Below are 22,909 nucleotides of genomic sequence, written 5' to 3' on the forward strand. Positions count from 1 at the left end.
TAAAACAAGGGTTTGAATCGATTTGACCCCAGATGCGAATATTTGACTATTTGGATCGATAAAAAAAAAGATTCAGATAGTTAAGGCAGAAGCTAGTAGCAACTTACATCTCTGGATAGAAGAAATATGAAAAAGGAAGAGCCTTTTGAGATCTTCAAGACCAAATTCTGGAGCTTTAGGAGAAGAAACACGATCAGGACGAGAAAAAGGAACAGAACCAACCACTAGAAAAAATTTACTTTGAGATCAGATGTACAATTCAATCCATAAGGACAAAAAAAGATAAGCGAATCATGTTCAACTAGGTACAATTTAGATAACATGATTCTGAATCGATTCTGAATCGATTCTGAATATTTATGTTATCTAAATATTACCAAAAAAAGATTGATTATGAACATAACCCAATACAAATCAAACACCCATAAACCCTAAAATCTCACTCCTACACCAATCGAAACAAAATTAAGTGAATCCCATAACTTCACAATCCCCAAAAACTAAATTCTGGGTATTGGAATTTTCACAATCAAAGAGCCTTAAAGTAGGAGAATTTGGATCAGACCTGGCATGGTGATATTGATATGAAAAGTTCCGCCTTCCTAAGGAGTACCGATTGGACCAGGAATGGTTCCGGTGAGTCGGGGGAGATTATCGGCTTTCGGGCTGACCCGGATACCCGAAGAATCGTTGTCTCTGCTGAAATCTTGAAGCTCTTTCTAGACTCGACTGAAATCTAGCATCTTTTTGAAATCTCTCCTCTGATTGAAATCTCCCAAAGATAAGAGAGAGAGGAAACCCTAAAAGAAAAAAAATTGAAACTTTATTTGGTGGAGAAGTGAAGCTTCTTTTCTTACATCGTAAGGGAATTTATCCAACAGACCATTCTTTTCTTGCAGAATTAGAGTAATGGAGGATTTGACAAAAGATCAAACAAACATACGATTCAAAAAGAAATAAAAACAAAAACATGAAAACAAGAGCAAGAACATAAGATTTCAAGTTTTTTTTCAGACCAAATTTAATTATAAATGGCATAAACCGTAATAAAACACACAACTCTGAAATAATCAAACTTTTATGTGTTATTTGAGTAAGTCGAAAATCTCAACGTGTTAGTATAGTAATAAACCTACTTTTATGTAATATTCTAGGTAATTTCTCTTAAAATTTAGAAAAGATCATTATAAAAAATTTATTATATATATATATGTATAAATCATAAAATTCGAAACTATAATATTGTTTAATTATTTTAATTTTAAGTGGCTAATTTTACAAGAAAAATGATTACTTTTTATATAAGATAAAAAAAGGGAAATTATGTAGAATATTACATAAAAGTTGGTTTATTACTAGACTAACACGTTGAGATTTTCGACTTACTCAAATAACATATAAAAGTTTGCAAATTACTTCTATACGTGAGTTGTGTGTTTTATTACGGTTTATGTCATTTATAATTAAATTTGGTTGGAAAAAATAACTCGAGATTTTATGCTATTGCTCTTGAGATCTTATGCTCTTACATTTAAATTGTCTTTGACTTTGAAGAGAAAGAAACACAAAAAAACTTGAATGATCGATTCCTGTTTTTTTTATTCCTTCTAATTTGATTCACTTTCTCTCTCGAGAACAAAGTTTCAGATCTAGTTTTTTATTTTGCCTGAGTTATCGGAGAAGATATTATCGGTGAGTTCGAGAATCGGTGAGTTCACGGGAGAAGAAATTATTGGTGAGTTCGATAATCGTAACTAGCGGTAGATTGAAAAGTCCCGCCGGTACAGTTCTATTGAGAAGATTCTTGATGATTCTGATTTTGTTTAAGGATTTGCATTTACCAAGCTCTTCTGGGATTGGACCAAAGAAGAAGTTGTTAGAGAGTATCAACATCTCTAGCTTCTCGCCTCTGCATAAATCCATGGGGATAAGTCCGGTGAGGTGGTTGTAAGAGACATCAAGCTTTTTCAGATTCCCGTTCCAGCCAAGATTCGTCTCTGCTTTTGAACTGCTCAAGTCTTCTGTTATTGACCGTACGTTATCTCTCTCTTTAAATCCCAAATTTGGAGTTTTTTTTTTCTTTTCCTTGGCTGCCAATTACTAAATTTTTATGGGATTTGATAAGCTATTCAACATTTTGCCGCTTGGATTCGAATAGTTTACTCAAAAGGTGTATACTTTTATGTAAAAGCAATCATCTTTACGATATATTGATCACCAGCTAGCTGATCTCCTTAATTACTTTTGATTTTTTTTTTTCTGGAGGAGATTGAATTGTAAACTTCTTTGAAGCTAAAAAGTGTCAGTTTTTACTGAACTCCGATTGTTTTCATGGTTTTCAGGATACAAAAAGGAAAAACGTAGTATTGTGGGGATTGGGCTTAGTATTCACACAGCTCCTGTTGAGCTGCGTGAGAAGCTTGCTATTCCTGAAGTTGAGTGGCCACGAGCTATCGCTGAGTTATGCGGTTTGAATCATATCGAAGAAGCTGCTGTTCTCAGTATTTGCAACCGCATGGAGATTTATGTCCTGGCTCTCTCTCAGCATCGTGGTGTCAAAGAAGTTACCATTTACCAACTGCGCTTTTCCAACTTTTTATATTTCCACTCTTTAGAGGTTTAGAGCCTTTATCTCCTTCACCTTCACTCCTTTTTCATGAAAACTGCAAATGCTAATTGCTGTTAGTTGGTCATTATTATGGTTGAAACAGTCTTCTGAGTGATGTAAGTCAAGGATAATATTATTTATTCTTCTCCATAGAGTGAGACTAAATTTGAATACTTGTACGTATGCACTTATTGGACATGCTTTAGAGCTTTACGGTCCATAAAAAATGTACTTTAACATGACTGAACTGTAATATATGCCAGTTATAGAGGTTGCTTTTGCTTACATTTGAGCATTTATCTTGACCAGTTCTGACAAGGTTCCTAACTCATTGTGTAACTTATTGTTGTTGGTTGTGTATTCAGGAAAAGGATATTAGCTTAAGTGGGGAACATGTTAGGGAGGGATTGACCTGCATTGTCTCAGTCAAGGTTCCTAATCCTGAGTTTGAAGGTCAAACAAAGGTACTTAAGAGCATAATGATATGCTCACGCTCTTTTTTTGGCAACAATCTCTGGTCAGCAGGCTCTAACTTTTCTTGGATTCTGTTACTCATATTAAACTTTTGCGTACCAAAGACAAGACTAGGAAATCCAGAGGTGAGAAAAATTGTTGACAAATCAGTCCGGAGTACTTGGAATTGCATCCGGATGTACTTGAAAGCATTATTTCCAAATCCTTGAAGGCGTACAAGGTGCGTCAGTAATAATCCTGCTCATACTTTCACACCTTCACGTACACACATACCACTCAAATATGTGTTCTATACTTTGAGGATCATTTTTCTGATATCTGTGATTAGTGTATTCTATGATTGAGAATGTGTCTCCTTCAGTGTGTCTAGTTACAAATTTCAACCAATGACCATTAATTTTCCTTGTTGACTCTTTTTCTTTTTAGGCTGCTAAGAGGGCTAGGGAATTGGTGAGATCAAAAAGCGCTTTGAGGTCATCTTCGCTTCATGGGAAACTTGCAGATTGCTCATCTACAGATCCTGCAGAATCTGGTATGCCTTAGCCAGTATGAAAGTGGCTTTTCTTAGGAAATCAGAACATGACTTCAGTCTAATGAATTGTATATGACAATACGGCGTACAAAGTGGGAAAATTTGATCTTCTTAGACCCAAAGTGAAAAGAAATATGAGGCTGTCGTTATATATATATATTGGTTAATAGCTTTTAACACTTGTAAGCTGTGAAATTTAGTCAGTTTATTGACATTTATTTCCTATGCTACCAGAGATTTTCATTGTTGAAGGAGATTCTGCTGGTGGCAACGCGAAACAGGGTCGTGACAGGCGTTTCCAGGTAACATAAATCATTCCACTTAGTGTATCACTAAACAAGAGTCGAGGATGGGTAGAAGTAAAATTTTCGTTCTGTAGCTATAGCTGATATCAAAGCAAATAATATCCATTTCTGCAAGTTGCCCTACCTGATGCTTGAGATAGTGAATATTCTCTCCATGACTAAGTTGAGCCGTTCCAGCTTTCAGTGGTAAAAACGTTAAAAGAAACACTAAGATTCTTTTCTTTACCATCAAAAGAAAGAATTGGGTCTCTGACTAGTATCAATATTCTTTGGTGTCAGTAATATGAGAATAAGGATGCAATCCAAACTATAGATGAATAAGGCTGATTTGGGATAATGTGTCTCTTGCAAATTTGGAGAATCACTCATAGGTCGACATAGCATCATACGAGTTGTGCCATTATCTTTTTAATGAAAGCTAAAGCATATAGGAGTGTGGAAATAGTGGGTTCTATTTTGTTAGTTTGTAACACTGTATTTCGATCTGTGCAGGAGATGCTTCCTTTAAAAATTTTGAATATTGATTGAGAGAAAGAATGAAGCAGCCATGTATAAGAACGAAGAAATTCAAAATCTAATTCTTGGCCTTGGCCTTGGAGTCAAGGTAATATATCCTTTTTCATATCTTTTCTGTTGGTACGTTCAGAAAACTCAGTTTGACATATAATCTATTTCAGGGAGAAGATTTCAACAAGGAGAATCTACGTTACCATAAAATTATCGTACTAACAGATGCAGATGTTGATGGTGCACATATCCTGACTCTTCTGTTGACCTTTTTCTTCAGATATCAGGTATTGATTTCACTGGATAAGACATTAGTTAAAGTAGCTAGTTGTCTTACGTGAAATTAATGAAATATAATTTCTGCAGAGAGCCCTGTTTGACGCTGGTTGCATATATGTGGGTGTTCCACCTCTTTTCAAGGTAAGCTCTTATCATTTTTAATTTCTGCAGTTTTGTGCTTCAGATTTACGTAAAATTTTGCTAAAAGCTACTCTCTCGTTGAAAACGATCAGGTTGAGAGGGGGAATCAGGCGCACTATTGCTACGATGATGCAGCAATAAGATCAAGTGTGCTTTGTCTTTTTTTCTTTTTCTTTTAAAGGTTAATTGGCGAATTTGATCAAGTGTATGTTAAATGGCGAATCTTTAGCAATGAAGCAAGGTACATATTTTCTGTGTTTTGTTAGCTTTTGATTAGGTACAGATTTAGTTTTCATGTTCAATGTGTATTGTCTTCTTTGTGTACATATTTAGATTTTGTTAGCTGAATGAAACGTTTTTTTTTTTGTGTGAGTGTGTGACTGTTTGTAGTCTTGGACATTGATGCAGTAGGAACATTCAACATGTGTCACGCAGTACTTAAGAAAGGAGGGACTGGGAGAGACTCATCAAGTGGTGGCGGTTCGATTATTATATGAAAGATATAACATATGTTTTCTCTTCATGATATATTCGTCCAAAATTATAAACAGAGGTACTAAAGTCATATGTTTACATTTCTTAATCCATATAGAAAGTCATATGGGGGGTTATCTTTTGTAGATTTCATCAGCAATATGCTTCTTAAAAGGGAAAGCATATGGAGCGTTACAAAACTCGCCTCCATTTACCACTCGTGATAACATTGGCCTCTGTTATATCCTCGACTGTGTCAAATGCGCTGCTTGGGACTCAAATCAGCTTTCACAGTTCCCTCATACGACCTGCAGTCAGCTGCAGGTATTCTTCTTTCACTGTTAATCTATATTGCAAACTTTCCAGTTAGTCTTGTGGTATGACTCATTTGCATCTTATTTAGTGTCATGATGGATAGGTGATTATGTGATATATCATAAAACTAGAGAAATCTAAGAAATGTGCCATGCACAGTGAAAAAAGTTATCAAATCTGCCATATACGCTAAAGCCTTTCGAAATCTGCCATCTCGATGGCATTGGATGTGGAGTCAAATTACCCAATTAACCTTCGACCAAAATGTTAAAAAAATTAAAAACTAACTCCTTTGTAAACGTCGTCTCGTCTTCTTCTCTGGTTATCGCTTTTCCTCACTCGTTTCTTCTCCGGTAATTGCCTTTCCTCACTCCGTATACTCGTTGTAGCCGCCGGTCCTCGTAGCCGCCGGTCCAAAATCTTCTGTCGTAGCCGCCGGTCCGAGTCACTGAATATCTCCTTCGTCACTTATTTCTGCCGGAAATCACTTCGCCAGAAGCGGCTATGAGTTTCTCTACTCTCTTGGCAGTCGTCGGAAGGTACTTTTTTTATTATTTCCCGCCGTTATATATTTATAGATATAACGGATCTCTTTCAATTATAATTCACTTATAATCTTTCAATTATGTCACATTCATCGTCCAGGTTGTCCAACAGATGCCTCTGATTCCGTCGACAACACAGCCGAAGGAGACGAAGGGTAAGCATATTCAAAAAACATTACTCAATTCTAGTGGACCACAGCGGGCTAGGTTTTCATCATATTGTGGACCAGATCTGTCAAAATCCTATATGTTGTCCATTATTAGGAATGTGGACGGGAATAATGCCTTTTAATTTTGTCCACCATAACATGTCTACCGTATACTTTGCTCCCTACATTGTTGTAGTCTATCGTCCTTTACATATTGTCTATTACATTTTCATATATTTCTACCAGTCAATGTTGTCTATTACATTTTCATATATTACCTTACATATTGTCTATTACATTGTTGTCCCCCTTTTCACCAACTTTATTGTCCTTCGGTCACTGTTGTCTACCGCTATTGTACTAGATATTGTCTATTAAGTTGTCTATCACCAACTCTATTGTCTATAACGTTTTCGTATTAGATATTGTCTATTAAGAAGGCCAATGTTGTCCACCATCATTATTATCCTTCGTAGAACTTTTACAATACGTCGTTTTAAGTACCTGTCTCTCTTTTAACAGGAATCTGAACCCCACACCGACACTCTTGCGGACTAATAACGAAACGTTGCCTCCTCGCCTATTCGCAGCTGATCGCTATCCTCAGAAAGGACGTATTAACTCTTACTCGAAACCAGAGTATCTCCTTGACATTGTTGAAGTCTTGGATGGGACGAAAGAGTTTGATTGGCTTAAGTCGTCTTCCTTTGGTTGTTTGTTCCGCCTACCAGTAAGGAAGAGTTCGCTGTCAGGAAAACTGGTCCATCAAATACTTTGTCGATCGATTCTTACTAAGAAGAGACATGAGCTCTAGTTTGTATTTGGCGGTCATCCCATACGATTTTCACTCAAAGAGTTTGCTATTGTCACAGGTTTGAACTGCGACCAATTGCCAAGTCAAAATGAAATTGCCAAATTGCAGAATCCGGGGGAAGGTGATGAACCTTACTGTAAGTCTCTTTTAGGACCTAACAACTCATATACTATACAAGAGACTGTTAATATGTTGAAGCTAGACAAGAGGTTGCCAAAGTCGAAGAAAATGGATGCCGCAAGGAGGTTGCAATTGGCGCTAATTGTAATTGTTGAGGGTATATTACTTTGCGACTCATCTACTGTGAGAGCTTCGAAAAAAACTGTCGAGATGGTGAAAGATGTAGAAGCATTTGCTAAATATCTGTGGGGGCGTCTATCATTTGGCAAGACAATAAAAATGGTCAAAGTTGGTGATAAAGTCGACTGTGTTGACAAACTAGTAGACAAATTAAACCAGTCACATACAGCAACTCACGGGTTTACACTTGCCTTCCAACTGTTGATATTTCATGCTATTCCCCTCCTGGAAAAGTACCTTCCAGAAGCATCGGATGAGTTGACGTTTACGGATCCTTCAGTACTCCAACTCACCATGCTTAAGACCTTTCACAATTCCACAATTGCTCAAACCGAGATTGATCCTACTGTAAGTTTTATATTCTATTCTCCATTTTTATTAAAAATAAAAATGCAGCTCAAACCGAGATTGTTTCGTATATTAGTTGGTGATAATTTTACCAAATGCAGCTTCAAGTTCAAAGCATATTACCCTCCGCAGACCGGAACTTTGACATTCATGACTACTCATGGAGTGATGAGGTTGACGATGTAAGAGTGGATTACATTTTGGGTAAACTTGAAGATGGACATTGTTTTCGGAAAGAGGACTGGCAAGGTGGGTTTGCACAGTTGCCTATGCTAACTACCACTGTCGTTGAGAAACCCAAAAAGTTGCACTAGGTAGAAATAGCACCCCCAAAGGAAGAGGCAAATTGAAAAAGGCAAATATCAAGGTTGCAAACCCGAGAATTCTGGATGGTGATGGTGATTCAGGTAATATGCTTGTAGATGGGTTAACTGCTGAAGAACTTTTGAAAGAAGTCGACCGTAGAAATGATGCAGCTATTGCGAAGATAGAGTTAAAGCTTGAGTTGGAGAGGGGTGCACTGAGAGACGAAATAGTTGATGATGTTCTGAAAACCCTCAGGGAGAAAGGTGTATTTGATACATGTGGTCCTATTACCCAGTCGGAGTTGAGAAGTCATATTAACAAGTCCTCATGGTCAATACGGGGAGACAGATCAGTGAAAATCCCAGGAGCAGATGAGGTAAGTTATGTATGTATTGGGTGCCTTAGCGGGGGTAATGGTGTTGTTACGGAAGACCGGCTAGAGTAACATTAACTTTTTTAGCGGGGGTAATGGTGTTGTTACGGAAGACCGGCTAGAGTAACATTAACTTTTTTAGCGGGGGTAATGGTGTTGTTACGGAAGACCGGCTAGAGTAACATTAACTTTTTTAGCGGGGGTAATGGTGTTGTTACGGAAGACCGGCTAGAGTAACATTAACTTTTTTATTTTTTTTGGTGGTTTCAAAGGTAATCCTTCAAACCATTCGGGAGTGCTCAGGAAACTCCGCTACTGAAAAAGGTGCCGGTTTAGGGCGTGAAGGTGGCGAAGTTGGCAGAAGTGACCAACGTCGGGAAGGTGACGAAGATGACAAACATGAACAAGATGGAGAAGGTAAGCGACAAACTGACGGAGTTATAGTATTGGAAGATTTTTGCACAAAAGATGTTGGTGGATATAGTGATGAGGGAGAACGTATTGGTGGAGATAGTGATGTGGGAGAAAAGGGGGGTGATGTAGCGGGGGATCATGTGGAAGACGTTGATCGAGAAGAAGATGACGGAGAAGGTGATGATGTAGGAGGGGAAGATGGAGAAGAAGAGGATGGAGAAGAAGATGATGTAGGAGGGGAAGATGGTGAAGAAGATGATGTACAAGGGGAAGATGGAGAAGAGGATGATGGAGATGAGGATGTTGGAGAAGAAGATGATGTAGGAGGGGAAGATAGAGAAGAGGATGATGGAGAAGAGGATGATGGAGAAGTTGATCCTCAAAAGCACGTTGAGGACGCACAGTTATCGACAGTACACGGTGACGAGGTATTTAACTACATGGGAACTCTAAACATAATTTATATTGACCGTTTGCTGAAGTCCTGATGGTTGTCAATATATGTTACAGCGAAAGAAAAGGAAGCCATGTAACGAGTTAGAAGAGCTTACCCCTCTGCCCGCGAAAAGAGCTAGGACGAAGACTAGAAGGTTTGGTTTCTCATCAGGATGCTCGAAAGAAAAGGCACCTGATCCCGAATCTGAAGCACAAGCGTACATTACCTTCCGGCCCGTGGAAGCACGTATTAAGAAGAAATTCTTAGCAAAGCTAGCATCATATCGGAAGAAGTAAGTTAGTTATAGTAGACCAACTATCTGGTCAGAGGGATATGTCTGATCTCAATATTTTGTGGATTTCAGGGAGTACGTCGTTGATGGTCATAGGGTGAAAAGCAACTTCTTTGAATGCATATACAAACCGCAAAACTGGGTTGATAGTTCAGTAAGTAATTGCTTGATATGCTCTGTATTTCTTACTCGTTTTTGCCATCAGACGAAATATCTAAAACCAATATTTTCAGCATGTTGAAGCCATGCTGACCATTTTGTGGAGAAGATTGGGTGAATCATTTCTTCAGTCAAGGGTTGCGGTGTTGGATACCTGGTTTTCACATACTCTGGCTCTTGATTACAATCGATACCAGAAGACAAAAAAGAAGTCGACTTTTGTTTGGCACAGTCTCATAAAGAACTATATTAGAGGTGTAGTCCCTACTCGGTCAGCGAGGATGGCTTGGTATACTGACATCGACACTGTCTACGTACCTTTGAATTGGGGAAAGGGTCACTGGGTTGCAGCGGCTATAGATCTAAGGCTGGGACATGTATTCATCCTTGATCCCCTTATCATAAAGAATGATAAGAGAAAGCTTCCGCGCCACATGAAACCGATCGTTGAAATGCTTCCTATCGCAATCAAGGAGATTGTGAAGAAGGAAAGTCTTACCTGTCCCGTACCTAAAGTCTTTTCGTATGAGAGGGTCATTGATGTTTACCAAAACGATCGGACCGGAGACTGTGGCCCTCTGACCGTGAAGTTCATAGAGTTACACGCGCAAGGATTGGGGTTGGATGGATTGACAGATGAGACTGTGGACGAGATGCGGATGCGATTTGCTGTTGATGTTTACGACGAATTTGTAGTCAGCCTACGTGGCTGATCACGTACACATTTCTATTTGTACGCATACTATTGTCTCTTATTCACCGAAGTTTATTTTTCAGGTTTTGATGTCTTTTTTATACTTTAATGGTTAGCTACGTATTGACCTAATTTTATTTTCCAGATTTTGTTCTCTTTGCTACTCATACGAAATGTGCTTCTTTACCTAGTATGGACGAGAAGTGTTAATTAACGTAGTACTGTGTTAGGTTAGAAAGTTATTGAAACTTAAAACCACACGTAATATCACACTACCTCCCAACCAACTTGTCATTTATAAGGGTGCTTTTTAATACCTACTAATGTCTCTTGTTATATTTAGAGCTTGCTCTTCCTTTATTCAGAGCCTACACTTCAACCATGATGAACCTCCTTACCATCCCACACCATCTAGCTATACACATTGTTACCCTCCTCGCAAAGGCAGGATTCCCGCACCTAGGTCCTCTTATTGCTTCTGGTTCGGATGGTATGCGACTTGCGTTTGATGAGAGCGTTTTGAGAGAAGCCTCAATACTCCTTATTGACCACAATCCAATTATTGTCAATAATGGATCTCTCTTTCGTCCTTTCTTCGAACGTACCATTATGGCTAGAAACCCTACGGCAATGTATTTAGAGGGTATAAGATTTATTGTTCGATATGGCGACTACCGTGAAGCCATACCCTTGCTTGCGTACAAGTGGAGCTTGCTCTTCGGTAATAACCATCCATCCTCATCCATGACTTTCACTCTAACCCTTTTGATGTTATGTGTTGGGGAAACATTAGAGGGAGTTGCCCTAATGACAAAGTTCCGGAGTTCGTTCCTTGATGAGGCCGCAATAGATGTCGTCGCACAAAAGGTTTTCTATGATATGATCGCAGTGGGGCGAGTGAAAGGATTGTCAAAGTTACAAAAGAGAATTCCTACCAACCCTGACGTTTGCGCGAAGTGTTGTCCCTGCAACAGGTGTCCGACATGCTACACTTGGTGGCGATGCCAAAGGTTTAAAAAATTATTCCTAATACCTTAAACAATGCTTCTTGTGCTTCTATTTTTGTGTTGTCCGTTTTAATGTTGTCCTTCTTTTTAATGTTGTCCGTTCTTAATGTTGTCCGCTCTTAATGTTGTCCGTCCTTTTTAATGTTGTCCTTCTTTTTAATGTTGTCCGTTTTTTGTAATGTTGTCTACTTTTGTCTACAAGAACTTAATTGACATTGTGACAACATTAATCGTTTAAACATTTACACTGTGTACATTTATTATAAGATGGGGTCCATCAACCCACTTGTATGCACTATGCACTGTACCAAATCAAACCCTTTGCGTGTTGTCAGAACTGGTTAATAGAGATCTCTCCTTTTATTTATTTATATTTTTTGTTAATACCGATAACACCTACAAAAAAACAATATCTCCTACATTATTACCCTAATTTTTTCCTCCCCGAGAACTAAGAGAATCAACTGCAAACAAGTTCTCCTGAGAATGGGTCGTTATAGCTACAGCCAACCCTCTTCCTCATCTGCCTCATCCGCCTCGTCAATCAATTCCCGAGACCGACGTAGCGGAAAATTTGGGATCCCTAAGAAGTGTAACTGTGGTGGTGCCTTGTTTCTGGAACCAGAGATCAATAATGGCCACAGCCGCTTATTCTACAAGTGTGAAAATTACACGGTAAGCCCCAACCACTATTTTATACAAAGTAGATCTACTAATCTCTGCTAAAATACTGTTTTCTATCTTGGTTAGGACGGTGGCCTTCATCTCGTCAAGTCCTGGGAAAAAGCTGTCTTAGACGAGATTCACGACCTCCACATGAAGATTCTTCAACAGGAGGACCATATATCGTACCTCACTCTAGGACCTGGTGGCGAAACCATCGAACCGTCAAGGATGTGGGCTGAAGTCAAATTCCTGGGTCAAGAAATGAAGGAACTGAGGCATCAAATCCGTCCCACAGTTGATGGCTACACGGAGCTACTGGATGAAGTGAGGGGGAACATCGAAAACCAAGGGTCAAACTATTCCGGATTAGCTGTAACACGAAACAGTACGTTTCATGTTCTCTTAGGGGTTGCGATTGGGTTTCTCCTCTTTGTCTTGGTTGCCACCCTTTATTATGCATTCAAGTAGTCCATCGTTTTATTTGTAGCGTTTGTCCACGGGACAGGTCTTCTTAAACTAAGTTGGTCGTTCATCTCCCTTGTTAAACTATTTCGACGTCTTTGTTCATCTCCCATTCGTCGATCAGATGTATGTCCATTATGAATGTTGTCTATCTATATATGTATGTCCTATCATATGTATGTCCATTATTATGAATGTTGTCTACGAACTTAGTAAAAGTTGTCCATCGTAGTGTTGTTGTTTATTAAGTTGTCTATCAATTGATAGGGTAGACAACGTTATTATGAATGTTGTCTACCTACTTATTAAAAGTTGTCCATCGTAGTATTGCTTTTTGTCCGACTTTTTAAGTTGTCTATCGTGTGATTTGTAGACAACTTAACGTATCAACTTGTCCATCACACGCGACTAGTTGTCTATCAATTAAAATGTAGACTTACTAAAACATATCATTAAGTTGTCCATCACACGATTGGTAGACATCTATAGATAAAATTAAGGTGTCCTCCAAACTTAATATGCTAACAACCGTTAACAACCGAAACCACCTCATCAACATAGCCCTTATGAATTCTACCATCAAAACAATAGGGTAATCCACCGCCCTAACCATTGCTGCATTTAGAGACTCAGAGATGTTGCTACTCATTACATTGTACCTATTTCCAGAGAAGTGAGAAAGAGTCCCATGAGACAAACCAATTTCTCTAAGATAGACGGCACAAGCTGGCTTCCGGTCCTCAATTTCTTTCCACCAGTACTCGCAATCACCTACTGTGTATGCCCTTGCAGCTTTTGAAACCATGCTAGCAAGCCCACCGCATTTAAATTTATGCTTCACATTTCTAAAAAGGTGGACTGCACATGCGACATGGTGCGCTAGTGGATAAACCTTGCCAAGCGCAGAGTAAATGGATGCATGTCTGTCTGATACAAATACCAAATCTTCTTCGTCAGGAACAAACTGTTGTAAATGTTTAAAAAACCATACCCAACCACTATCATTCTCCACTTCGACCACTCCAAAAGTGAGGGGGAAGATCTGCATATTCCCATCTTGGCCACTTGCAGCAACCAAACATCCTTTGTATTTACCTTTCATAGTTGTGCCGTCAATGACAATAACTTTTCTCAGATACTTAAACCCGCTGATGGACGCACCAAATGCAAAAAATAAATATTTAAACTTAGTGTTCCCTTTTTTATCAACGCATGTCTGAATATCGTAGATAGTCCCTGGATTCATGGACGCAACCAAATGAAAATATGTTGCCAAAAAACGATAACCTTCTTCTTCATTCCCACGGACAGCATTCATGGCCAATTCCTTTGTGTTCCATGCTTTCATATAGGAAATTGTAACGTTTTGCTCCGCCAGCACCATCTCAGGTATATCACACGCTCGTGGACCTCTCTTCCCATTTGCAAATTTTGCTTGTATTAATTCGGACAAAATCCTTGATGTCGCTTTATCCCCATATTTAGACCTGGACGAAACATCACAGCTATGTTTCAAGCATACAGTCTTGATTTCCACATTGAGCGAATTCGGGTGGTTGGTTGCAAATACTCGCCAACCACAGTTCTTGTCCACGCATGTTGCAATGACCCGGCCTTTGTCCGACTTCCAAATTCTAAATTTAAATAGCCTTTTCATGGCATATACACACAGTGCTTGTCGAAGGGCTCCCTTGCTTTCAAAAATTCGTCCTATATATATTGAATCTTCTGCTCTTTTAAGGTCCATGTTTCTCTCCTGGCGTGGCTCACCTTTTACATTATTTTGAAATGGTGGAGCATCTTCCAACAGCAAAGGGTCATGAACGTCAAGTATTGCAGATCTAGCTCTCTCAAACTCCTCATNATGGACGCAACCAAATGAAAATATGTTGCCAAAAAACGATAACCTTCTTCTTCATTCCCACGGACAGCATTCATGGCCAATTCCTTTGTGTTCCATGCTTTCATATAGGAAATTGTAACGTTTTGCTCCGCCAGCACCATCTCAGGTATATCACACGCTCGTGGACCTCTCTTCCCATTTGCAAATTTTGCTTGTATTAATTCGGACAAAATCCTTGCTGTCGCTTTATCCCCATATTTAGACCTGGACGAAACATCACAGCTATGTTTCAAGCATACAGTCTTGATTTCCACATTGAGCGAATTCGGGTGGTTGGTTGCAAATACTCGCCAACCACAGTTCTTGTCCACGCATGTTGCAATGACCTGGCCTTTGTCCGACTTCCAAATTCTAAATTTAAATAGCCTTTTCATGGCATATACACACAGTGCTTGTCGAAGGGCTCCCTTGCTTTCAAAAATTCGTCCTATATATATTGAATCTTCTGCTCTTTTAAGGTCCATGTTTCTCTCCTGGCGTGGCTCACCTTTTACATTATTTTGAAATGGTGGAGCATCTTCCAACAGCAAAGGGTCATGAACGTCAAGTATTGCAGATCTAGCTCTCTCAAACTCCTCATCCCCAATGCTGTCCTGGCTACCTGTTCTTGGGTTTTCTTCCAAAACATTATTATTGCCTAAACCCTCCCTAAACACATCTAATTCATCACCCATCCTCAACCCAATGTCTCCTATTGTCGTCTCTCCTCCAACAGGCACAACACCCTCCACTGTACCCGTTCTTGCGTAAGGATCCCAGTCAAGTGGATAATTGTTGTTAATTCTCTCACTCCACTCATCGAAATTGTAATCTGGCTCATCATCAGAAACGCAAACAGATCCTTCTACATCCCTCATATCTTCATCATTAGTAAATGTATTTGTTGACCTAACTTCCACTTCTACCAGGCTGTCTTCCGTTGACAAGTCGGTCTGTGACGCATGAATTTCACTTGTCCTGTCAACGCTTAAATCCATCACAGCGTTACTCAAGCTGGACCCCAAAGAACATACCATCATATTACTCATCGGCCTGTTTTGACGACCTTCGATTTGTCCACCATCATTCTCCAATAATGTCAACGTGGACGACAACCTTGTAGACATATAGTCGTCCATCAAAGTTGACGCTCTTTCTTGATCTTTATCGTGCGACTTTAGCCCTTCTTGTCCAATCGCTACACCGTCACCTCTATCACCTTTTTCCTGTGCTTCTAATCCTTCCACATACGCTAACAGGACATCATCCGAAAGACCTTCTTTTTCCACTCCGCACACATCAGCCTCCACAACTTCCTTAACTGTAACGTACAGCCTCATCCCAACAAATTGACTATTTCTCTTTTTCAATAGCGCCAACTCGACATCGTTGCTTACTATAACAGGGGGCATTTTCCCATTACTTAATGGCCCTGTTTCCCCTGAAGAATCACAAAAAGTCAAAACAACGCTACACTCCTTGTTTAAACGAAAAATGTTTTTTATGCATGTTTCAAACTCCCGGAAACATGTTTCAATTCCATATGGCACACATCTTCCCATTTCCCCATGGGCAGGGAAAATTTTCCATTCTCCGGTTTCACAACATTCCCATTTGCCACGAAGGGCACAGACGGTTTCTTCCATGTTTTAAACCCTAAGTCCTGCCAAAAACCATGGAAAAAAATTCGAAATTACACCTTTATATAAGTCCCACGATATTTATTGAGAGAACCTATACATCTCCCCAACCACCATCATTTATAGCGGACGACTATACCTTATATGGCTGCCTCAGAGGACAACACGTAAAGCTTCTCCGTCAAATTTTTGTCCACCACCACCATACAAATCCTCACGACGGTCGTCTCTTAAAAAATCACCTCCTCCAACTCTTGGTTTCCAGGTTGAATTTTTTTGGTCCAATTTCTGACAATCTTAAAATAACAGGATCCTCTGCAAATTATTCAACAAACACACTATTATCCAACCCATAGGCATTAACTAGACGTCTTGTCAATCGCTACTGAGGCCGCTCAACTACACTGTTAATCCCGCCAATTTGGAGGGTCTATTAGTAATTCATACCATTCACTAACTTATCTCCACATGGTTTATTGTCTACAATGTATCTTGTCCATGGAATTATGTTTGGTAGACAACTTCAAATAAGATTACAAAAAGTCCACCACTTTTACACTTCGTCTATAATTATATTCGTCACTTACTTTTCTCGATATTGTATCTTGTCTACATTGTATGTAGTCCACGGATTTATGTCCACCAAGTTAACACCTCGTCTATAATTATATTTGTCCATAATAGCTTTATGGATTCTCGGGAAATTATATTTGTCCATTTACACAACGTCCCGGCTGCCGCGTTAACTCGCTCAGCTTCTAACCACGCGCCCTCTTCAACTCGCTCATATTTTCTCCACGCGCCCGTCCCCTCTCATCGTCCCGCCGTCGAAATAATGTAATAAGGAGGGTAATCTAGTAAAACTTATACTGCCATGTTTATTGAATATGGCAGATTTGAAAAGGTTTTTTGAATATGGCACATTGCAAAACAATTACAGAAAATATGGCATAAATGGCAAAAATCCCATAAAACTATGTACACTAAGTTGAAAATGATGAACCAAAGTTTCTGAATTGAGATGATATTGAGAACCTGCATTACTGTTTACAGTAAAAAGCAGTGTGGTATTTTTTTTTTTTGAAGATTGTGCAATTTGCTCAATGGTTTGGTGAGTCTTCTATTTAATGTGTCAACATACACTCACGACTTCCATGGAATAAATGGGTGTGGGTTTAGTATTTGCTATTACTGGTTGTCTTGACTCTTGNTGTGAGTTATATAGATTTTCAAACAGATATCTAGCTCTTCCATGGATGAATCCAGAGGAAAGATTAACGAAACAGAGTAGGAAAAAGACGTTTGCTCCGGNGACTGTATTTATATTTTGGCAGTCTAAAGAGGTTAAAGAGAAGGCGGCTCAATGAGGAAGCTAACGTTGAAGACATTTCATCAACTGCACCTTCTGCAAGCCAACTCTGATTCTAGGACTAATTAGAGATGAGTTGATATTTTGGGATTTTATAACCTATGAAACTATTGGTTAGGTTATTTTTTGGATGTAACCCTATGATATTTTGTCTACGTTTAACCTAGATAACAATCAATTGTTAACTGTTTGGTTTATCGTTTTTTATCGTTGTTAACTGCACTTTCTGTACCCATTATGGATTTAAAAACAAAAAGAAATATTGTATATTATTGTAAAACAACATCTTAAGGTATTTGATAGTAGAGATGTTTGAGAAAATATGTGGGTGCGCTTAATGAAGTGATAGATGGGAAATAATATCTACTTAGAAGCTATAAGGAGTAGAAGATGGAACCTTTGCAGAAGATAAAAGAGTTGCAACAGAGACGAATGACAGAGATTTGTTTGGTTGTAATTAATAGAATTTTAGGGTGAATGTGAGGTTTCATGTACAATTAGATCACTTAGGTACAACTAAGAAAATTTCATTATAACTTGAACTACTTGGTGCAACTGTACTAGAGCTATTAAATAAGTTTAAATATGGATAATGTGAAAACAAAAACAAAAAAGATTTTTGGCAGTGGATATTCATTTATAATTATCACACGTGTGGTAAAATGAACCAAAGACAACAGGATATTAGTAAAAAATTATTTTGGTATACACATAATTATACATAGTTGTCAGTTGTACTCTCATATCCATAGTTGAACTTTTGCATTTTTTCGTATTTCCAGTTAGACTATAATATAAATTATTAATTAGCAGTTGACCACAAGATTTATCACTATTAATCAGCATATACAAGGTTTTCATAACACAATGTTCATAAAAGGTTGGGTTTCACCTCTTTTGCTTCTTTTGAGGTGATCACTTACCAAGTCTTCATTATACTATAAAGAGTGTTTTATGTGAAAACGATAGTATATATTAGAAAGTGATGAATTCTTGTATTGTTGATTATACATGGTTATTTAATAGTTCAATATGTTTTAGAAATTTTTATAAACCTTAATTATCATTTTCATATTTTAAATATAAATGCAAATCTAAATATATATTTAGTTGTACCTAGTTGAACTGAGTATTATATATTTATGTTATCTAAATATAACCCTCTGTAGTTAAAATGTAGTTTTGTGTGGTTATTATTCATTACCTCTCGAAAATATAATAAATAAATAAACAATTACGAATTATATAGGTTGTTCTAGTAACATCTCTTACTTTTTCTAGTAACATCTCTTACTTGTTCCATTTCCGGTGAACAACAACGACAATATTAGCTAGGGTTGTAGAAGAAGATATGTTGAAGATGACTACAAAATTACAATAATATTGTTCATTAAAACGGATTTATGGACCTACACTAAGCAAAAGAACGTTATGTACGTACTCTAATCTCAAGAACATTATGTACGTATGCGTTCATATGTACGTACACGTTTATATGTACGTACACGTTCGATTTTAGGTTTAATGAACCCGAAATTACCAGAATATCCTCGTCTTCTACCTCTAACATACGACTGAAAACCCTAATTTTCCCTGCCTCACTTTATTTTTTCACGACTTATGTCTATTTTTTTGGTTTCACTTGTGGGTTTTTTACTCAACTATTATAGATTTTCATCTCAACATCTGATTTCTAAATTAAAAACCTATAAAAAGTGAGTTATATAGATTTTCGAAACGATATCTAGCTCTTCCATGGATGAACCCAGAGGAAAGATTAACGAAACAGAGTAGGAAAAAGACGTTTGCTCCGGCCGACAAACAGAATACGATTGATGAATCTGCTACAAACGTTATTACATGAACACCATAGATCGGAAGAACAGCAAACGTGTTTAGATCTATCTCCAATAAGTCTATCGCAACGCTAGACTGTCTTTGACAGCTCAAACAAATTCGTGTTATTCTGGTAAGACTTTACAGCTGTCAAAAATGCTTACTAAATCTACCACGGACAAGAAACCTACCATCACACTCCGAAAACTATTTCAAAAAAACAAACAAGTATACCAAAAATATCTGAAACGAGAGAAGGCTGTCGAATAAATCTGTCGCAACAGGCCATTAGTCTACCATAAATATCTTTTGGGTCATATTGACTGTTGAAGGTGTACATCAGATATTTTTGGTACACTTAGTTTTTGATACACATATACGTCCACCGATAAGTGTACCAACACTACAACTAAGTGTACCATCTACGTCGACGGCAAAGTGTACCAGCACTACAACAAATTGTATCAAAAATATCTGACGTACACCTTTAATCAGTCCACGTGTATAAATCTACCATCAAAGGATCGGTAGACTTAGTCCCAACTTCCAATGTTTTTTTTTCTAATGGCATTAGCCGTAATTACGTTTTTTCCCAACACTAGTTTTAGGGGTAGTATAGGTACAATGGGTTAGTCTAGTAATAACAAACAATTGTATGTTACTTTTGTAATAAGGAAGCTTTTATGCAATATTCTAGTAACTCACCCAAAAAAAAATGATTGTGAAAATTATACAATCAATTACTGTTTCTAAAAAATGTAAATATTCACCTTTACATAAAAATTGTTGAAGAAAAAAAAATAGACCGTCTCATATTTTTTTCACCAATCAAATAATTTATTCAAAAAAGTGCTATTGTAATATATAAGATAGTATGTAAGATTAACGTATACGTTTTGTAACTATAAAAATGTTAAAGTGAAGAAACATATAATAGGTTATCTAATTTGTTCATAAAGACAATTTGTTGGTAGTAGTAAAGACTAGAGAGTATATTTTAACAGTAAAATATATTTGTGTGTACAAATACACTATTAGTGGTAATGTAGATACTAGATTTTTATTTGGATATACATTAGTGTATTATAGCAAAAAAAAAAATTATTTTCTATAACTAAAAGTTTATCTCTTTACTTTTATACTTTGTTTTTACTTACAAAAAGAATTAAATATATATTCTTTGTTAAATTTAATTTTGTTTTAATAACTTTGAACTCATCTGCAACTATTTTTTTTAACTGAAAATGTATCTATTTACTTTTTTTTCAAACAAACAATAAATTAAAAGAAAATTTCTCGGTTAGTTGCCCAAGCCGGAAGGAAGGGGTTTACAAAAGAAACTTCAGAGATAAGAGAACGCGAAACACGAGCAAGAAAATTTGCCTTCGTATTTGACGCATGCGGGATCCAAGAGATGGAGAATATTGGGAAGGACTCCGGGGAGTTAAACTCATCGAGCATGTTGGAGAAAGACGGCCAATCTTCAAGGGACTGTACCATAGTGAGTAACTCCGCACCATCAGTCTCGAAATATTGACAAGCGATCCCTGCAACACGTATCCGCTCCATGGTCCACAACAACGCTTCTAACTCCGAATGCAGGGGGAGGGGCCCGTCTTAGACACTTGGCCCTCAACAACAAGGTTCGCTCCTCACCAACGCAACACCACCAGCCCAATCTTGAATGCACATTGGTTGCTTTCCAAAAACCATCAATCTGATAACGAGGTGAAGAAACATGGACATCTAAAGACGGAGATTGAGCTGACATGACCGCCGTAAAAGAGAGCGCCTCTTCCCAGGCTAACTTATCGTCCAAAGCTTGAGTAATTATATCATTCGTCTCGATCTCTAAACCTTGAAAAACTTTTTTATTTATGGTATTCCACATTACCCATAAAATTCATGGTAATTGAAGAAGTTGATAAGGATCACCCTGTTGAGAGGCATTCCTCCAGAAAACAAAATCCAAATTCGAGTATACCGACTCATATGGAAAACCCTCTGACGAGACTGGAGTCGGAGATAAACTCCAAACTTCAAACGAGCGAGAGCATTCAAAGAAAACTTGATTAATAGTCTCAACCGCAGACTCACACACCTTTTACACCAAATATCATATTGGACACCTTGATCTATCTAATTACTTTTATAGATAGTTTTTACTTATTAAAAATATTTACTTTATATGTTTGTTAAATTTTATTTTATTTTAAAAACTCTAAACCCGCACATCAGGCGGGTCTTTATCTAGTGGAACATAAAATGCAACATATGTAATGGGTCGACTTCTCTCGCCAATTTATACCACTAAAAGGCAAGTATACAAATTAATTTAAGAGTTTTCTAACAAATCTACCACATTCAAAAACCTTTCTTGTGGCTTCTACCACATTTAATAACTTCTTTCACACAATACCACATGCCAAAAGAGAAAGACATGAATAACCTTCTGATATTAGATGCATTTTTTTATTTTTTATTTTAAATGAGACAGCTTCCTTTTTTATTATTTTGTTTGTCCCCACATCCTCCATCGAATCTCGTTAAAATTTTGGCTGCATTAAATTGAGAATTTGGATAAAAATCAGTAGTGAAATGTGGAGACAATTTAATAACATCTCATCTCTTGTTTTTTTTGTCCAGCTTTATTCCAAAAAAAGGTCAAAACAAAACTAAATTTCCTATCCAATCTATTTATGTTCCACTACTCTTTAGTTTCAATAGCCATAGTTAAGTTACAGAAGCTTAGGTATTTTTACGTTGGACATAATTTAATTATTTTTCTCAATGAACTTTTTTATCTTTGTCTACTAAGTTATAATAATGTTGTCCATACTTAAATATGTTCACGAAAATCCGAAAGGATACTAGTTTCTGGTCTATAGACAATAAGTATAAAAAGTTGGACACATACTCTTGTCCATGTTTACAACAAGAGAAACTTGTCTACTGACATTTAACAAATTGACCTTGTCTACAAGTCTTAAAATGCAACTTGTCCACATACTTAACTTGTCTACCGAACGAAATAACTTGTAGACACTATACACCCCATCAATAGACACGTTGACTTCATGCCTCAAATGTGGACAACTTATGTTAAGGATAATAGTAACTTGTCTACAAACTTTAACAAATGCCTAATTGTCTACATCTATTCTCAACAACCTTTTGATAAACTACTTGTAAGTCATTAACTAAAGCAAATTGTCTACTGATCTTGAGGAAACAAAGTTTATGTGGTCCGTATGAAGATCGATAGTGTTAACAAAGAACTCAAACCTTAAGTCTTAACAATGGACAACATATCATAGTCTATCATGGCCAACAAAGAACAAATGACGCGTGGACATCAATATACAACAATACATGTTAAAATGTTGTCCTATAATTAAAATCATTTCTAGATTATAAATGTTTTTAGTTGATGAACTATTTAGACTAGACTCATAAAACTGGTGGACAAGTTGTCATCGACTTTTCGAATATTGTCTACCAATTCAATTTTGTCTACCAATTTGAATATTGTAACAGATGACATCCCATCACAACACACCGACACTTCTCTACACAATAATT

General features: G+C 37.5%; 3 protein-coding genes and 2 long non-coding RNA genes across 14 annotated transcripts in view; 4 read left to right on the forward strand and 1 right to left on the reverse strand.

The window, feature by feature from the left end:
* Positions 1-984, reverse strand: part of LOC104787505 — a 3,201-nt gene extending 2,217 nt beyond the window's left edge. For 4 of the 10 annotated variants that reach the window (XR_002038172.1, XR_002038174.1, XR_767941.2 and 1 more), the window contains exons 1-2: positions 566-984; positions 108-173 (exon numbers count right to left, since the gene is read on the reverse strand). This is a non-coding gene — a long non-coding RNA (uncharacterized LOC104787505). Of the gene's footprint in view, positions 1-107; positions 225-565 lie in introns of all 10 variants that reach the window. The other 6 variants (XR_767942.2, XR_002038171.1, XR_767945.2 and 3 more) reach the window with 4 other exon arrangements.
* On the forward strand, positions 2,391-6,593 carry LOC104787509. The gene is made up of 13 exons (XR_767949.1): positions 2,391-2,617; positions 2,974-3,072; positions 3,187-3,302; positions 3,509-3,614; positions 3,849-3,916; positions 4,412-4,523; positions 4,597-4,713; positions 4,793-4,846; positions 4,939-5,087; positions 5,255-5,399; positions 5,468-5,644; positions 6,025-6,174; positions 6,281-6,593. It is a non-coding gene; the product is annotated as an uncharacterized LOC104787509 (long non-coding RNA).
* Positions 7,156-8,126, forward strand: LOC104787508. Its single transcript, XM_010513110.2, has 2 exons — positions 7,156-7,791; positions 7,893-8,126. Exons 1-2 carry the CDS (start codon positions 7,333-7,335, stop codon positions 8,103-8,105), a joined length of 672 nt encoding a protein of 223 aa, XP_010511412.1. The 5' UTR covers positions 7,156-7,332; the 3' UTR covers positions 8,106-8,126.
* LOC104787507 lies at positions 9,180-10,611 on the forward strand. The gene is made up of 4 exons (XM_010513109.1): positions 9,180-9,312; positions 9,395-9,612; positions 9,685-9,766; positions 9,846-10,611. The coding sequence occupies exon 4, from the start codon at positions 9,858-9,860 to the stop codon at positions 10,482-10,484; it is 627 nt and encodes a 208-aa protein (XP_010511411.1). The 5' UTR covers positions 9,180-9,312; positions 9,395-9,612; positions 9,685-9,766; positions 9,846-9,857; the 3' UTR covers positions 10,485-10,611.
* On the forward strand, positions 10,717-12,695 carry LOC104787506. The gene is made up of 2 exons (XM_010513108.1): positions 10,717-12,147; positions 12,223-12,695. The coding sequence occupies exons 1-2, from the start codon at positions 11,959-11,961 to the stop codon at positions 12,604-12,606; spliced, it is 573 nt and encodes a 190-aa protein (XP_010511410.1). The 5' UTR covers positions 10,717-11,958; the 3' UTR covers positions 12,607-12,695.

The sequence above is a fragment of the Camelina sativa genome, chromosome 5 (assembly GCF_000633955.1).
Source record: "Camelina sativa cultivar DH55 chromosome 5, Cs, whole genome shotgun sequence".
In the NCBI taxonomy this organism is placed as follows: domain Eukaryota; kingdom Viridiplantae; phylum Streptophyta; class Magnoliopsida; order Brassicales; family Brassicaceae; genus Camelina; species Camelina sativa.

Excerpts from the sequence above, each read along its gene's own strand:
- LOC104787508 (XM_010513110.2), top strand. The coding sequence starts at position 7,333 with ATGTTGAAGCTAGACAAGAGGTTGCCAAAGTCGAAGAAAATGGATGCC. Across the intron at positions 7,792-7,892 it reads AAACCGAGATTGATCCTACT|CTTCAAGTTCAAAGCATATT; the intron begins GTAAGTTTTATA and ends TACCAAATGCAG.
- LOC104787507 (XM_010513109.1), top strand. The coding sequence starts at position 9,858 with ATGCTGACCATTTTGTGGAGAAGATTGGGTGAATCATTTCTTCAGTCA.
- LOC104787506 (XM_010513108.1), top strand. The coding sequence starts at position 11,959 with ATGGGTCGTTATAGCTACAGCCAACCCTCTTCCTCATCTGCCTCATCC. Across the intron at positions 12,148-12,222 it reads ACAAGTGTGAAAATTACACG|GACGGTGGCCTTCATCTCGT; the intron begins GTAAGCCCCAAC and ends TATCTTGGTTAG.